This window comes from Nansenia antarctica (assembly GCF_963989245.1).
Source record: "Nansenia antarctica genome assembly, chromosome: 10".
Classification (NCBI taxonomy): domain Eukaryota; kingdom Metazoa; phylum Chordata; class Actinopteri; order Argentiniformes; family Microstomatidae; genus Nansenia; species Nansenia antarctica.
This window is the reverse complement of record NC_137680.1, coordinates 30253412-30272006: the sequence shown is the minus strand read 5'-3', so window position 1 is coordinate 30272006 and position 18595 is coordinate 30253412. Positions and strand designations below refer to the sequence as shown.

Genomic DNA, 18595 nt, shown 5'->3' with positions numbered 1-18595 from the left:
GTGTGGTGTGTCTGTGTGTACCACACTGAACATGGAGAAAAGAAAGAAGTCTGAGGATTTGAGAACCAAAATTGTGGACAGCCTCCCTGGAGTAACTTATGGCTAAGTGCCTTACTCAAGGGCACACTAGGTGATGGTGTTCCCAGGTGGGATTTGAACTCATGACCTTCTGATCACCAGTCCAACTCACTATGCACTAGGACACCACTTACCCCTTGGGCTGGGGCTCCGGCTCTCTCCTCCATAGTCCTCCCTTCGTCTCTTCCTCGATTGTTTACCAAGGAAGAGAAGGGGAGTGAGGCTTCTACAAGAGGGGAGGCATCCACCGCTAGGCTTCCGGGGTTCTCCACTCTACGTGCTTCGCTAGGAGTCCAGCCCCAGTCTGTGAATGAACATGAACAGTCTTAGATTGGAGCAATTTATTGAAGTAGCGCAAGGGTCAGTATCGAGTGAAAACACTGTACATGCCACTTCCCAAGTGAATAACCTAGTATACTCACTAGAGAGAGAGAGAGAGAGAGAGAGAGAGAGAGAGAGAGAGAGAGAGAGAGAGAGAGAGAGAGAGAGAGAGAGAGAGAGAGAGAGAGAGAGATCCGGTAGTCAGGACGATCAAGCGTTTCCCCTGACACTTTTTTGGCTTGGGTTGATTCATGTTGTGTAGATAACACAGTTACATGCCCTCTTTGTGTTGTTGTTGTTGTTTTGCTTCAGTGTTGTTTGAACTCGCAGAATGTTGTTCTGTGTCAGAGTGACTATCCCCAGACCAGTAGTCCCTTATAACTGGTCTGAATAATGAATGTGCAGCTATAGGGGGGTCTCAATGGAAGCGACATTAAATATGTAACACAGAGGGGTTCAGAGAGACACACATATCCTTATCCCCTAAATAAACACCTTCTACCCTGCCTCCCAAATTGGCTAGGGTGCCATGACAACTCCTTCCATATCTACAGTTTCTCTGTTCCTCTGTCTGTCCTCCAGACCTCTGACTGTCCCTATCTCTCTTTCTTTCTCTGTATCTTTCTTCCCTCCCTACTTTTACTCCTCATAGACCCTTCCCTTTCCCACCTCTCCTCCTCTGCCTCTGACTCTGGCATTTCCCAGCCCTCTCCTCCCTTCTCTCTCTCTCTCTCTCCCCCTCCCTCCCGCCCTCCCTCCCTCTTTTCCACTCCCGTCCTCTCTCTCCCTCCCTCTGTTTCCCCCAGCCTCCTCCTTAGATGGATTCTTCAGTTAGTCGGCTGGAACTGGTGCGGCTGCCGGAGAAGCCCTTGAGTGAGTGAGGGAAAGAGAGGGAGGGAGGGAGGGAAAGAGAAAAGAGAGGTGGAGGGGCTACACTGAACAGAGGGGTGGGTCAGACTGCTCAGTCGCTTCAGACAATCACAGGAGAGAGCAAGAAAGAGAGAGAACAGGAGAGAGAGAGAGAGAAAAAACAGCAGGATATCGAGAGAGAGAGGGGGAGAGAGAGAGACAGAGAGACAGAGAGAGAAGGTAGATACAGTATGTGACAGGATGTGGTTTCCCTGAGCTTGCAGAACATCAGCGGGGCATACTTTGAGCATGACCTAAACACACACTCGCACACACACACACACACACACAGACACACGCAAAGTGTGTTTGCTGCGCTCCGTTTGCCTGCGAGCCACTGGTGAGGGGAGAGCAGACCGCCGGAGCTACTGATCCTGTCCGCGCTCGAGACTCCTGTCCTTGTCCTGTTTCTCTTCTTCTTCTGCCTCTGTTGAGTAACCGACAGGACCTGAGTCAACCATCTAAGAGGATTTGTGTGTGGGGCTGGCTCTTCCTCTGTGGTGTTCTCCTGTCAGTAGAATGAGCCTGTGTTTTGCAAGAGAAGGTCCAGTCGCTTTCTCCTGATCTCAACAGTGAACTTCTCGACTGTCGTAATCCACAGCTTCTGAACAGGTAACAGCCGTCTCTCTCTCTCTCTCTCTCACCCGTCTCTTAGTGTCTGTAACTAACATCATGTGTAGTGTACTAATATACCACCAGTCTACATTGTGTGTACTGTAGGTGATATGGTCTTGTTTGTATCTAGGCTAGAGAAAAGTAATGAGTCAAGGAGACATTGATCAAAGCTATATGTAGGGAAGACATTGATCTGTATCAAGATTGTACTCCTAATTGGACAGATAGAGAGTAGCAGTATAGTTGTGGGCTACTGTCGAACACCAACCGCTAAGTATCACATTAATGAGGTTGTACCGGTGGTGCCACAAGCCACAAGTTAGGGTTGTGTCTCATGTCTTACAACAAACTCCTGATCCCCAGCCCACAATCCTCCCACACACACACACACCAGCACACACATAACACACGCACACACCGCACACACACACTCGGGGCGTTAATCATGCACATCAATGGGCTGGTTGGTTTGAAGTCACATGTGCGATGTATGATGTATGGTACAGAGTGGAATGTCAGAAATGTCTACCTGGCTCCAATCACTGAACCTTGACAGTATTTCAAGATGTCCTTGACATACAGTATTAAACAGCGTCCGTCCATACTGCTTAGAGAAAGAGTGGAAGAGAGGATGTGTGTGTGTGTGTGTGTGTGTGTGTGTGTGTAAATGAGCATATAGTATGTCTGTGTGTGTGTGTGTGTGTGTGTGTGCGTGTGTATGTGTGTGTGTGTGTGTGTGTGTGTGTGTGTGTGTGTGTGTGCGTGTGTATGTGTGTGTGTGTGTGTGTGTGTGTGTGTGTGTGTGTGAGAGAGAGAAAAGGAAGAGAAAACAAGTTGAAGGATGAGATAAGGAACAGGAGGGTGGGAATGTCAGGGAGAAATGAGAAGAGAGAGGCATGATGAGAGAGGAACACTGACAGACACGACAGGAGGAGAGAGGGATAATGAAGGAATGAGAGAGAGAAAGAGAGAGAGAGAGAGAGAGAGAGAGTCAGTCTTGTGTGAGAGAGAGAGTTGTTTGAGTGAACTGTCGTTAATCAGATCCAGCTGGTGGGTTTCGAGCACTGGGCTGCATTAACCCTTTACTGTTGCTGGGTCACGAGCACATCCACATCCACAGAGGGAAACACTTTCCACCGGGAACCCCAAATGACTGCATCACAGACTAGCCACAACCAGACTGCAACCAGCCAACCCTGAATGTGGAACTCATTGTGGTATTGGTACATCGCATACTGCGTGCCTAATTTGAACAAATGAATAATTCAAAGGGCAAAAGGTGAAGTGACTGAAAATGGAGTAACGATTAACATTGCAACATTGTTAACATGTAGATGTAATAGTGAGGTATATCCAGGTACATGTAGGCATATGTTCACATATTGGGTATAACACTGTAAAAGTTTGAGGGGGGGGGGCTTCATTCAATTCTGTCTTTGAGGTTGTTTTGAACTTTGTTCACCATTATGCAGATTTTCTAAATGTGGACACTGCTCTGAGTTAATCCTTCTAACTGGATTCGTTGAGCAAACATGTATTTTAATTGACTTATTTTATGTTTGCTACCTGGTCCGTGTATAATCATGTTTTTTGTACAGAGTTGAATTTGATTAAGTTAATTGCCCAGCTTTCATTGATTCAAATATTCTGTATTCCTCAAATGTTTGACACCATTCCTCATTCCATGGATTACAGTGAACCCGTCCTCCGATGTCTACCTCCACCAGCCACCAGCCTCCACTGGCACGAACAGTGGTCTACTCAAAGACTTTAGTACAGTATACATCAACACACATTTATGTTTATGTTCAAGAACACAACTTTATTGAATTATAGTCTTCCTATAACACTCTGACATGAATTATTGAATTGAGCATGTATTAAAATATGAACTCTAATACTGGATATGACCAACACAACCCATTCTCTGTTCATACTGTCCCCTCTACCCACCATGAGTTAGTCTTTTGGGGGAAGAGCTGCTTAGTTTGATGACATGCAGGAAGATGATGGGTCATTTCAGCCCGTCTCCTGCCAGCAATGTCAGTTTGAATGGATCATGCTCTTGCATGAGCCTTACATCTCTGTCCTTTCAGACGTTCAGTTACAAGACATCACTGGCAAAGAATTACGTAGCTCACTCTTACTTAGTTTTTAAAAGATACCGAGTTATTCAAGCCTTCTGCATCACCTTGGAGTAAGATCGGATATTAGGAGAAATCCTCAAAGCTGGAAGGAAAAAACACTGGTTCCAATATTAGCCAGTTATGTGTAGTGGCTTAACCGAGGAGGAAAATAACCTTTGATATTTCTGGAGGGGGAATTGACTTGTTCTAATGGGGTGGTCAAGAAGATTGCGGTGGTATTGATCGAGTAATGTTCAGCAAGTCCATGTCGATATGGTGTAAAAAGCAAACAACTTGGCTTGGTTTTAATCAAAAATGACCTGCCGCGAGGAGGTTCACAAAAACCCATCAGTCATTCAGCGTCATTTTGTTTTGTTTTGGGGGTAATACCATAAATGGATTGACTTATAGCACCTTATTCCAAAGCGCTTTACAATGGCCTCTCATTCACCCATTCACACACACATTCACACACCAATGGCGGCAAGCTACCATGCAAGGCGCCGGCCCGCTCATTGGGAGCAATTTGGGGTTCAGTGTCTTGCCCAAGGACACCTCGACAAGTGGCCGGCCGGGGCTCGAACCGCCGATCTGCCGACCTTGCGATCATTAGACGCCGGCTCTACCTCCTGCCCTATAATACCGTAATACCAAAAGAAATCTTGTTTTTAACTGCCTTCCTCTTAGTTATTTTCATTCTTGCTGTGTGCCTTCACTTTGGCCATAACCAAAACATCTATTATATTGTGTATGCTTGGTCGATTTAGAAAATGTTTTGCATTTCAGTTCACAGTAATGTATAAATCCCAGCGTGAATAGATTATGCATAAGATTTAAAGCTCATGACTGTCAAACACAAAAAAAAGCGACAGACAGAGAGAATGTGTGTTTTGCTCTTACAGAGAGAGGAAGAGAGAGAGAGGAAGAGAGAGAATGAGAGAGGAAGAGAGAGAGAGAGGGAGAGAGAGAGAATGAGAGGGAGGAAATGAGTAAGCCGTTCTTACAGACGGAATGAGAGAGGGAGAAAAGGAGAAACGAGAGAGCTGAGCCCTTTAGAGAGAGAAAAAATAAAGAGAGATATTGGTGTCTATTATTCTCCTGAGAGGGGAATAGTCGTGAAGGGTCTGGTTCCCATGGCAATAGCTCCCTACGTGCGTGTTGTGTGTGTGTGTGTGTGTGCGTGTGTCTGTGTGTGTGTGTGTGTGTCTGTCTGTGTGTGTCTGTGTGTGTGTGTGTGTGTGTGTGCGCGTGTTGTGCGCATGTGAGTGTGTGTGTGTGTGTGTTGTGCGTGTGTGAGTGTGTGTACGCACATGTGTGTGTGTGTGTGTGTTTGTGTATTGTGCATGCGTGAGTGTATGTGTGTGAGCGAGTGTGTGTGTGTGTGTGTGTGTGTGTGTGTGTGTGTGCAAGTAGTGTATGGGCTGTGCCCAGGCCTTGAGACAGTGCCGGGATGGGTTTGCCAGGGCCACAGTGAGCCACAGTGCCAGCCACGACACTCATCCTTGACACCCTGAACAGGTTCAAGCTGACACTGCTAACTACTTTCTTTTTTCACCACCACTCATCTTGTACAGCTACAGTACAGCTAGGATTTATTTTCTCTGTGCCTCATCATGTGTTATCCTTGGAGATTCTTATATTATATAACTAATTCTTGCTGTGCGTCTCACAAAAAAGCAATTCCAGGTATTGCAGAGCAGGCCCCAATTCTTTGAATTGTACAATATGATGGTTGTATTGTTCACCTATTTCCAGCCCGTAATGTAGCTGCTGTTGTCCAACTAAACTATATCACTGGTGAGTACCTTGTTATTGTGTTGTGGCCCTGGTCGCTAACAGTAACGCAATGTCGTAGAGCGTACGACCCTGGCCCACCTCCTCATCTACTCTCTCGGGCCCCTGGCTCCGACCCCCAACCGCCCCCACCCTCCCCACCCCCCCACCCTGTACACTGTCCCGCCCAGGTGAGGAACCAAGGAATGAAGGAAGGAAGGAAGGAAGGAAGGAGGGAGGACAGCCAAACAGGGTCCTGCTCAGGGCCTCCTGAGAGACCCGTCCCTCCTGACTGGACAACACAACACCGGTCCAGGAAACTGCGCCTTGTGCACAATCACTTTATTTGTCATCTTAAAGAGACAAGTCAAGGGGAGAGAGAATGAAACAGAGAAAAGAGGAATAGAAAACTGCAGTTTTTTTTTTTTAAATATGAGGTTGACTTTTCCTCCAGTCACGACTCTAATTTAATAATACAAGTCACTAGACAAAGATTTTGTCATCCCAGATCTTGTCTTCCCGAATCCATCTTTGCTCTCAAGATCCTTGTATCTGATACTTCAATGTTTTCATTAGATAATAGTACAGACAAATCATGCTTCCATCACTCCCCCTGGTCAATTATTTGCCAATACAGTTGCAGTATCATCGCATGGTGACATTTCACAACATCATCATCCAATAATAGCCCCTCAATATCCTCCCAGCTGCATGTCACAGGAAAAGATATTATTGTTACTTTCAGTTCCTGTGCTATGTACTGTAAAGCAACAGGGGATACAGTGTGTCGAGGTTTATCATGGGGCATTGCACCATTGAAGCACTGTCAGCTTGCCAAGCTGACAAAATGGATTCTGTGTGATCCAGGGAGGGCACTAAACAACATGGTTGAGGATGAAATAAGTTGCCTCCTGACACACAATATGCTATAAAGTGCTCTGGGATGTTTTGGAATGGAAGGCCAAATGTAAGTGCTGTCCAATCAAAACAAACCCTTTGAACTTCACTAGCATCTCGCCTGACACAATTCTTATTGAGTAAAGCCTCAACTGCCATTACCTCGACACAAAGGACGTGGAATGAAAACGATCGTTACTAATTCAGCAAAAAAGAAATCAATGCTCTTTCCTGTTTTGAGGAACCAAAGTTGAGTGCTGCTGAAAGGCCCGAAAACCCAGCCCATCAATGTCCATGACAAATGTCATTCTGAAAATCATAAACATCTCACACTTCCTCTGTGAGCTCTAAAAATATAACCGTTCGCCTCGCCTCTTCCACGTTCTCCAGGAGCTATGCAAATAAGCCCTCCGGTGTCCCCCCCCCCCCCTTTTTGTTCCCCCTCTCTTCCTTCTTTGTTCTGACTTCATCCCCCTCTCCTCTCCTCTCCTGTACAGTATAATATTCCAGAGCCTCTCTCTGGAGTTGACTGAAACGGAGACAGGAGCACATCAGAGAGGAGAGGGGGATGATAAAGCTTCTTATTGTAGGAGGAGGAGTGACTGTAGGCAACTTTTTAAAATATTGTTGGCTTTTTTGGCTTCTTCTTTGATGACAGAATCGTTTCTGATGTTTTCATTCAGCCGAGTCGCTTTAGAGTGAGGTCCTGAGTGGCAGTTAGGATCGATTGAAACAATGTTAGGGAAATTGATGCTTTTAAATGTGTGCACTTGATTTGGGAAATGCATTTGGGAAGGCACGAGCTCCAGTTTAGAAGAGGCAGAGGAGAAACAAAACACTTCCCAGAGACGACTCTCAGCACCGCTTTTAATATTTAGAACCCATTTAGAACGCTAACCCATCTTTGAACCACGTCCGCAAAGATAACAACATCACGCATCCTGCCAGTGTGCCTCACATTGAATTGACAATCAATTACGAAATTAGGTGCACATTCTTGAATAAAATAAATAAATAATGGCTCATGTAGACATATCCAGTTAAAATGCACATTTTGATTGGGATATTAACATATTAACCCAGACACAAGTGACATTTAAGACAATGACTCTCATGACAACAGTTGTGAATCTCCCGTGCCATCTCCCCCCCACCCCCCCCCTCCTTTCTCATCTCCCTCCTATTCAACAGGGTCTAATTACAGCCCCCCCCATCCCCCTCTCCAGACTCCACTTGCCATGCATTACCCACCTCGCCTGCCTAACGAACAATCACCAAGCTGCCCCCCCATTTCCTCTTTCTCCCTTGATTGATTCTCACCTTTCCATTCTTCCTGCTCACCTCATTAACGGGGCGCCCGTCCTCTCCCATCTCCCTGCTTCGTCTCGCCAGCATCCTCTCAGATTAGTCCGCCCGCCCGCCGGATCCTGGAACGCAGTAGAGGAATTAGAGGGGGAACATAATAAAGAGCGTTCCTCATCAGTTGGGGGGGGGGGGGGGGGGCAGTGCCAGTGCCAGTGCCCCCCCCCCTCCCCCCCGCCGCCTCCACCCCCATCCAACCTCCTGAGTTTAATCAGCAGTACACAATCAGATATATTACCTAGTCCAGCCAATGACAGCATCACTGTCACGAGTCCTCTGGGTGACACCCAGGACTCGAGTTGAGGGGGGATGAGGGGGGATGCCCTGAAATAAAAACGGTCAAAATCATCCCCCTTCTAAAACTGCCACAAACCCTTTCCATCCCTTATGTCATTTTATCAATGAACGTGGTATTAAAAAAATATCTTTGCACTAATTGTCCCCCTGCATTTCACCCTAACTATGTAAGAGCAGTGGTGCCATGGTAGCCCGGGGACCGACTCCAATTCTGAGATGCCTCGGTCAAGAGCAATGTATGGAGTATCTGACATCTAACATCCATAACATGCATGTTGTTTTAGGAGTATAATAATTATCTTTATGCTTTAATAATAATCAAAAGGGTACACAGTTGGTCTCCCACCCTCTGCGCTGTCATCAGCACAAATAATAAAATCCACCATCCCCCCAGATTTTTTTTAACAACGTGAGTACTGGTGACGCCCGATGCTGTGGCTCTGTAGGGGCCCCTGTTCCTGTTCCTGTTCCTCGCTCTTCCACGGTCGTTTCCATGGAGCCGCTTATCCTCCATGTAGTTCTCTATTGGTTATCCCTCTGAAACTCCCTGAGGGACCATGCCCGTTAGTGAGTGAGTGTGTGTGTGTCTCTGGGTTTGTGTGTGTGTGTGTGTGTGTGTATGTGTGTGTGTGTGTGTGTGTGTTTGTGTGCGTTTGAAAGAGGGAGAGATTAATCCATCTCTCCTTCAATAAGACATCCGTGATGCTTTGGGGACTGGTGTCCAGTTTTACACACACACACACACACACACACACACACACACACACACACACACACACCAGACTTAACCTCACCACACCCACTCTTGTCTTGCAGGGTACATTCATCCTCCGGGGAGATGGGCTGTGGGTTGCGAAAGCTGAAGCCGTCAGAGGAGAACAGTCCTGGGAAGATCTACTCCACCCTGAAGAGACCCCAGGTGGAGACCAAGGTGGGGGTGGCCTACACCTACCGCTTCCTCGACTTCATTGTGGGCAAAGACGGTAAGCCTGGCAACTACTGTATATACACAGTATACGCCCCGAGCACAGTCAAGTAAACACAACATGTTTCTTTGTTGTGGTGGTTCAGTTGCTGACTTGCTGTTGACCATTTTAAGGATGCAGTAGTCATGCTATCACATTGTGGTATGCCTACTAATCGTGTTGTGTTTCCCCACCCACACACCAAATACAAAGCTGTTTTGATAAAATGTTTTTTTTTTCTTCTTCTGGCTCTGATGAAAGTCCAACAGTCATTACGGCACATTACACTCAACCTCCACGCACCTCCGTGAGACGGGATCACTTTACCATTTCCAGACTTCCCATCTCCACCTCCGTCTCTCTCCTGCCTACACACTCCCAGGCCAGAGACGGGGGGGGGGGGGGGGGGGGGGGGAGGGTGGGGGGGGGGGAGGGTGGGGGGGGGTGGAGTGCAGGTAGATGGGGGGGGGATTTCTCTCTGCATTCTGAAGGGGTGAGGGAGGGGTCGGGGGTTCTCTCTGCATTCTGAGGAGAGGGGGGGGGGGGTGGATGGCTGGGGGGGGGGAGATGGCGGGTGGATGGATGGGGGGCGGGGGGGGGGGTTCTCTCCGCATTCTGTGTTTATGAGATGCAAGGAATGTGGGTGTTGCTTCCTGAGACCTGGTGCATGGTACTGTGCATGTACACAGGGAGAGAGAGAGAGAGAGAGCAGTGGAGGCTTCCATGCTAAATATAGACACCACTCTGTTATTTCCCTCAAAGACTGTTACGGCTGAGACCATGAGGTCGGTGGTGTGGAGGAGTGGATGGGGTGGAGGGAGGGGTGGAGGGGTGGAGGGAGGGGTGGAGGGAGGGGTGGCGGTTCTCTGGGGCTGAGAGATGCAGTGTGTGGAGGGGAGACTGGGACAATGTATTAGTCTCCATTAGTCGGTCTTCTTGGCTTGGGGGAGCAGATGTGGTACATCCTCTTGGTGTCTGGGGCTGTGGTCTGGCTCTGGGGCCCTGTGTGGTGCTTTGGTCTGCGTTTGTCTGGGGGTGTCAGCCTCTACCTGTAGTCCTCTACTCTCTCTCTCTCTCTCTCTCTCTCTCTCTCTCTCTCTCTCTGTGTCTCTCTGTGTGTCTCTCTCTCTCTCTCCCTGTGTCTCTCTCTCTCTGTGTCTCTCTCTCTCTCTCTTTCTCTCTCTCTCTCTCTCCCTCTCTCTCTCTCTCTCTGTCTCTCTCTCTCTTTCTCTCTTTGTCTCTCTATCTCCCTCTCTCTCTCTCTCCCTCTCTCTCTTTCTCTCTCTCTGGGTATCAGTCTCTACATATAGCCCCTCTCTCTCTCTCTCTCTCTCTCTCTCTCTCTCTCTCTCTCTCTTTCTCTGACTCATTGTGTGTGTTCATAGGAGTGTGTTCATAGGAGTGTGTTCATAGGAGTGTGCTCTGTGTCATCAAGTCCCTAGGTGTCTGCTGGGACTGGGTGGCTAAATATTTGCAGTCTTCCACGGTAGCTGCGAGGGTATAATGTATAGTACTTATGTAACCATCTTGTACCAGGTATGTAAATACAAGTAGCTATATAGTGCTTCCCAAAGTTAATTCTGCTGTCTGAGAAAATATAAAAGAAAACAGCACACAAAAGAGGTAGATGTAGGTACTCCATAACTAACATGAAACATAGGTTATTACAATGGATTCATCAGACTGGAACAATTAGTATTAGATGAAGAACAGATTTGCTTATGGTTGATTTTATTTCTGTTTGTTACTGTTTTCTATATATACATCAATAGTCTCTTAAAACTGCCACCACAATGGCATGCAGCGCAGAATGAAATGAAATACATGATCACATTTTAGGAGACCATGTAATGGTCATAATAATAATATATGATATTATTGTGGCTCATGAAGAAAGGATAAAATATATGAAGAGAAGTGTGTCACAAGCTTCTGTTAATAAACTGCAAGTAAATGTCATGGAGCAGCTTGAGCTAGCGGCCTCGATCACCTGACATTTGATATCAGTTTATTGCACACATCCAAGTTCATGGCCACCACACTACCTATTGTTTACCTCTGAAACTGCCTTTGAGACAAAGAGGCTCGCATTATTTGTTATTAAAACCATGACCCCCATAAGGAAAAGGATAAGCAAAGTATTGTGCTAACCGATGTGGAAAGAAGCCATCTCACAGTAAACACAGGAAAGGTAGCTACTTAGAGTTCCTGGCACGAATATATTTTCTAAAATGGGATTTCAAATGTTTAAAATGTCAAGAGGGATGAGAAATTGAAAACACACTACACATACACACTATACAGAAAAGTTGTCCTTGAAATCAAAGCCAGTAGGCACACACAGACACAGACACACTCCCAGACAGAGGCACAGACACCTCCCCACCCCCACACACCCACACACACACGCGAGCATACCATTTGATTTCATCTTGGCGCAGACACATTATTTATATGCAAAACTCCCAGAGCCTTGTTAATATAAGCCTTTGCACCGCGCCAGGCAGCCAGTTGAGTGACATGCAGAAGCAGGCTTCTCCCCGCGCGACCGGCTCACAGCCGTGAATACGGAGCGTGGCGAGGGGGAGGTCAGCGGGAATACGGGAACGCCGCGATGGTGTTCCAAGTGGAGATTAGCCGACGGAGGCGGCGGGGAGCTGGGATTTATCCCCGGTTCTGCACACCGAGAGGGAGAATTGAAATGCGTTTCTCAGGGAAATGACATTGAGGGAGGGGATTCACGGTCATCGGGTTTTACATTAGATTTCAATTATATTCACACAGTGTGGGGCTTTGGCGGCGCGGAGATCAAACACGCTCGGTTCCGCCCAGGATGGTGTTTGTGATGTAGAAACGCACTAAATAGAAGAGACACACACGTTCTGCATTCTGAATGAATATGAAGGTGACAGCGATAGCAACCTGATGACAGTACCATTTGGTTTTAGTCATAGGCTATTGCTCTCACTTGTTTGTACCTTTTGCTAAGTCAAGCATTTAGAATGTAGAGTGCATATTGCGAAATTTCACAACGTCAATAACGCATCGGACTCTAAAAAACGCACGTTTTTTTTTAACCTCCGTTGCGAAAGGGCCCCCGCCGCCACCTTGCGGGGGGGCCTCGGGATTTTGCGGTACGCCACTGGACAGTACCTATATGCCGTTTAGCAGACACCTTTTTCCAAAGAGACTTGTGTAGGCTACAGTGTGTGCATTTTATATCGTCCCCCATTTTATATATCGTCCCCGTTTTCTCAAAACTCTAAACACAAATCCCAAAACTCACACACAGAACCCCAAACGTCACAAATCTCGTGCAAAAGCAAACACTGCATTCAAAATAATGTTATGTCTTCTCAAAATGAGATTTTGTCGTCAAATGACACTCTATAGACACTTCTAAGAACCAACTGAACACTGATGTGCTCAATGGAAAACACTATGATGACTGATAAGATTATCAGTAGGCCTTTTGCATTTTCAGTGTTACACTAGATACATACAGTAAGCCTGTTATTAATTGAGTTTTCATACTCAAATATAAAACACACAAATGCAACAATAGAATGTTTTTTTTATTATTCTGAAATACTGTATAGCCTACATCTCAGCAAATGCTCTTCATACAGAACGAACAATAGAAAAAAGAAAATAAGCCTTCTGCATTGTAAAGAAAAAGAAAATGAGGCTGCATCCTGCCTTTCATTTCTGTCTGGCCACAGGACCTCATCGACATCACAGGCAATGTTCTCCCTGGCCAAGCAGCAGGGAAGGTATCGCCTGGCATGACAAATCCAGCCCTGATAGGCTTCAGCAGCTATATCACCATGCATCCTCCATTGCTTGTCGAGGAGGTATGCGCTCATGGGGCCTGCGTTCATATACCTTCCTACGCCGAGCTGAAAAGAACTGTAGTGTGTCCAGGAAAGCGATGAGATGGGCACTATTATAGGGGCCAATGGTTGAATGGTGATGGAGGATGGAGGATATGTAACATAACTGTGCATATGGTGATGTTCCTCCCTCGCTGCATGGCCAGGAACCTCTACAATGTCACGCTGGCTGATGACGTTCCTTCCCCGTTGTCGCCTTTTTGCGAGGTTGAAACCCACTTCATCAACGTGGTCAACCAAAGTGGCCCAATTGCTCTCCTAGGTCGTAGTCTTGGTTGTCCTTTTGCTCTTGCTATTGCCCATCCTTGTCCTTGTCGTCGTCCTCCTCCTCCTCCTCCTCCTCCTCCTCCTCCTGACTCTCTGACTCTGACTCTCACACCTCTCGCTCTATGTCTCTCTGCAAAGTTGGCATCCAATGTTCTCTAAAACAGGAGAGCTCACCTTTGGCCCTTTTATTGCAAAAGCTTTGATTGCTAATTGAAAAGCAATAGGTGTTTGCCCATATGAGTGTGATTGTGGGATTGGTGGTTTGGGGTTAGCATTCTGAATCTTTTCCATGTGAACACAAGAGATTTTATCAATGAGTGTTTTGCAAAAAGTGTGGTTTAGAGCCGCAAAATGAGTGAAAAGCAGGAAATGTGTTTGTATTTGTGCAGATTTGGTGTGAGATAGCTGTTGAGCTTTGGGTTTTGGTCATTGTGTCTCAGGTTCCAGTGTTAGTGTGAAAGCGATTGAGAAAAACTATAAATGTAAGCATTGTGTTGTGCATTACACTGCTAGACTACCGTGTCTTATCTCCTCTCTTAGGGACATAAGGATATCACAGCCTTTTGTTCATTTTCTAAATATATAGTTTGGCAGCTCGTGACTAACATGGCTATTTTATATTACATTTGAGGGTAAATGGATCCTGTTGCAACCCAATGCAACAGGAAGATACAGGTCTTGTGGATTATAGGTCAGACCTAGGCAGGAAGCATTGCGGGCCTGGATGGTGGCTTGGATGGGCCTGGATGAAGCTTCTCTAATCTTGTGTCCAAATAAGAATGGTCCTTGTAAGTGTGTATGTCTTATGTAATCCTATATATCATTTAAAAATGTAATACAAAATAACATCCAATAAAAAGAAACAAAATAATATATACTGTATGTGTCTACAGCCACATGTCCAAGACACTTCTACTTGTATTGTTCTGGGCCACTCAAGCTGGGGAATGCCAGACTATTGTTTCAGACAAGCAAAGTTGGTGGAGCAGCATTTAGCAGACTGACATTATAAAACTCAGCAGGTTCCATTCGTTAGGCTTCAAACACGAGCAACTGCTGACAACGTTTTCATCAACAGGAAACGCAGATTTCTACACGGTTCCTTCCTCTCCCCCTCCTGCTCTTACCCCTGCCCCTCCCTTCTCTCTCTCTCTCTCTCTCTCTCTCTCTCTCTCTCTCTCTCTCTCTCAATGCCCCGTATCTGAGCTTGTGTCTGTGCAATATGTTTGAGATTAGCCTTGTTTGTACAGGAGGAAATTCTTCTTATTCTGCAAAGACTGCTTCCTGTGTCTAAGGGCCTATTCTGCCATGTGGTTAGCTGAACCTAAGTTCACAATATGAAGCATGTGTACAGGCAACCATGTTTGCTCTTCTCTGCAGAGGCAAATATTCTCCTCATGATTTGATTTAGTTGGCAGGCCAGAGATAAACCTGTGTTATTTAGCTTTCAGGACAGGAGGTCCCTCGCTTTGTGTGTGACAGAGTGGGTTCTGAGTTGTGCGTTTGTGTGTGTGTGTGTGCGTGTGTGTGTGTGTCTGTGTGTGTGTGTGTGTGTGTGTGTGTGTGTGAGTGTGAGAGAGAGAGAGAGAGAGAGAGAGAGAGAGAGAGAGAGAGAGAGAGAGAGAGAGAGAGAGAGAGAGAGAGAGAGAGAGAGAGAGAGAGAGAGAGTGTTCCTGCTGTTTCTATCCCAGCCTCCATGCTCTTCCCACTGGTCTGATACACAACACGCCCGAACGCCCCCGCACACTTTTATTGGGTCTTATTGTCCTCTTACTCTGATCCAATATGCCAGTATTGATTGTGTTGAAATCCAATCTACGCCTCAATGGCACAGGGGTAAACAAACTAAATGTAACAATACACTTCAGCCAACCTCTGCCCCAGCCTTCAAAGAACCCAAATAAGGAACAACCGTATTGTATTTGTCTGTGGAAAAGAAAATAGGAACTTTTGTGTTTGTCACTCCTATTGTTGGAGACTCTATACCTCAGTAAAGATGGCTTTGGGCCATTGCTCATGGTGTAGGGGAAATGACCTCATCCTTGACCTTACTTCCTTTAGGCTAGCTTTGGGTGTTTCTGTTTTCAAAGAATCCTATTTAGCTATTTGAAGGTCCACCTCAGTGTTTCATACAATAATTAATAAGTAGGCATTGGTTATCTGAGAAAGTTTTATTTGACATAAAGGATGTATTCATTTTAAATTAGGTTGTGAAATTGTTCTTGAGAGATATGGAATGTGCTCTCGCTAAATATCACCCATGAGAAGCTTAAGACTGTTGTGTTCGTCACTGCTTATCGTACAGCCATTCTCTTCCGAGAAGCACCAATTAAGGGCAACAGAATCTCTTGAAAGTTGTTTGAACCCCTCTAAGCCGACGTGTTATGAAAAGTCTGATATCTGACCAAAAAAAAGTATATTTGAAGTTTTATCTCATTAAGATCTGCTCAGATAGCGGAGGTCTACTACGTCCAGCTGTGTGAACCAATATGAGACTTCACTGCGAGATCGACGCTCATGGAAGTTTGAAGGATGCTCCGTCGATAAGTGGATAAGTGAATAAAGTAGCCTATACCCACACCGACTTTATCCAAAGCCATCGACAAACTCTGAGAGAGATGTGTGGAAGACAGGAAAGGAAATGTAGGGTAGAGTGCTGTATTGACAAAGTGGCTCCTCAAATAGATTCATGTGTCAATGTTTGAACCGCTTCCACTCTGTGGCGTTATTGTGTTTGTGTTTCTTACGTTTCTGTTTGAAGGGTGCATAGCACCAGTCTGGCTACACCTGTTGGTCTGCACGTCACTCAGGAGCTTGTTTCTAACGCCAGGCTGGTGCATTTCTTCCTGTTTCATCATTCTTCATAACGCCAGACATGCACTTTAATTGTTTTGTTATTCCCTTGCAATTCTGAAAGGTATCACTTCCCCCAATTATCTCTAATAATCTTCTCTGTGTGTTTGGAGTGCTATACTGTATTCTTCTCATTTGGAAACAAAAGATGGAGACAGGTGTTGCGCTGGCACAGTAGGGTCTTCATTATAAAATAGATCACACACACATTCGGTAATTGTTAGGGATCTATCTCATAATTCACTCAAACGGCTGGGTCGTTAGCTACGCGTCTCAGGTGTTGTTTCCATGGATTCAAGCACAGTGGCGGGATGTTAGTTTCCATGACGATCAACCACCTGTCGCTTGGTGCAGTTCCATCTGCGGTGAGAACGAGGTGTGAGTATGGGGCCTACTGATGTCAGTTAATTACCAAAAAAAAAAAAAAAGGATGTGAACGATAGAGTATCATTGTGTTTATAATTTAAGAGAGCCTCCTGGGATGTACTGTACAGTATCCCCTTGGCTCTAGCCATTAGAAGTCCCTATTTGTTATTTGTGGTCATCCGTATCACCAACCTTTGCTATAGCTAATGCTAATGCTAGTGTATCTCGATGGGAAAACATGAAGGAGAGACTAGTAGCCTATTTGTTTAAAATGCTGTTAAGAGTCATGTAGGCCTACTGTATGCAGGCGCAGTCACACTAGGGCTGCCACAAACGATTATTTTCATAGTCGACTAGTCACCGATTATTTTAACGATTAGTCGACTAATCGGATCATAAATTACAGCTTATCGCACAATTACTCAATCGCTCTTATTTAGCTATCATCTTCTAAATCAGCTTCTAAATTTAGCTTGAAGTTGTTAGTTGTTGTTGTAGGCATGTGCTAACTAAAAATAAAGACAATTAAAATGATTGTTCACTCAAAAATAGATATTTTAATGAACTTTGCAGATTTATTTCTGGCATCACTTGCATGTAATGTAATGTAAAGAGTAGTAGCGGGTGCAAACTGCTGAGTAAAATGAGGTAGGCTAGGCACTAGGCAACCAAAAGAATACAAAAACAAAAATAAATACTTGTACAGAGTACAAAAGTTTTGCTTTGCTTCACTCATCTCATAGTAGAACGCGCCTTCTTAGCACTGTAACGTTAAGACAATTTTTTTAGCTATTTGATAAGTATCGCTTTGATGACAACGTAAAATAATGTAAGAAGGCTTTTAATGTAACGATATCGTTAGCCAATAACAAGCTAACTAGCTTACCGAGACGAGCCATCGTCTTCCTCGTCATCTGCCACAACGTGCTTCCTTTTTAGATGCTCGCGCATCATAGACGTGCTGCCATGATAAGCGAGTTCAGCTTTGCAAATTTTACATTTTACATTCTTTTTTTCAACGTTGTGGTTGAAATGCTCCCACACTTTAGAGGTACGAGGACAGGAAGACATTTCTCTGTTTGTTTTTCCGGGGAAGTCACGTGTGCCCCGGATGACCGACACTGCGCATGTACATCAAAGACACTGGGAGACGCTAGCCAGTGGCAGCTTCAGGGAAGAAAAACGAATGCTTATCGAATGAAATGAATGGTCTTTATTGTCATTGATATAGTACAGGTACCAAACAACGAAATTTGGGAGGGGGGGCTCCCCTGGTGCTAGGCAAAAAAAAAAAAAAAAAAAAACTTATTTCAGCTCCAAAAAAACATGCGACTACGGCGATTACCAAATATGTCGGCGACGATTTTGGTAGTCGACGTCGTCGTGACTAGTCGACTAATCTTGGCAGCCTTGAGTCACACACATGCAGTAGGCTACTGTACACACACACACACCACAGTGATAACACTGGCCGCAATCTGTGGTTTCTCAAGGGTAAGCCTGCGCTTAAACTGATAAACATGTAAATTGCCACGGATATATATATTATAAATAGAACTTCGCCTTTCCTCCGTAGTGTTAAGGACCCACAGGTGGATCCGAAGTGATATAAAGAGCTTACCTCCATCAATTCTCTTCATCGATATCAAAAAAAGATTCACAACTTTGCATGCTATACGATGCCACCATTTTGTTTCCGAGACGGTAAACACGGCCGAAGTCACTTCCAGTTTTCTCCAACTGGAGAATGTGTCATGTCCGGTTTCAATGCCGAATTTCCATACCATTGGTCGGCCAACCCAAAAAAATCCAAAAAAATAAATAAAATCTGATACATAAGAAAGGTCAAAGGTCAAAGATGGTGCCAAAATAT

The 18595-nt window shown here is 45.4% G+C and overlaps 1 protein-coding gene across 1 annotated transcript in view; it reads left to right on the top strand.

The window, feature by feature from the left end:
• Positions 1-1809: 1809 nt before the first annotated feature.
• Positions 1810-18595, top strand: part of rftn1b (raftlin, lipid raft linker 1b) — a gene marked incomplete at its 3' end in the record, with an annotated part of 73422 nt that continues 56636 nt past the window's right edge. The window contains exons 1-2 of the mRNA XM_080541169.1: positions 1810-1920; positions 9195-9361. Coding sequence (XP_080397295.1) covers positions 9217-9361 — 145 coding nt within the window. The 5' untranslated portion in view covers positions 1810-1920; positions 9195-9216. The remainder of the gene's footprint in view (positions 1921-9194; positions 9362-18595) is intronic.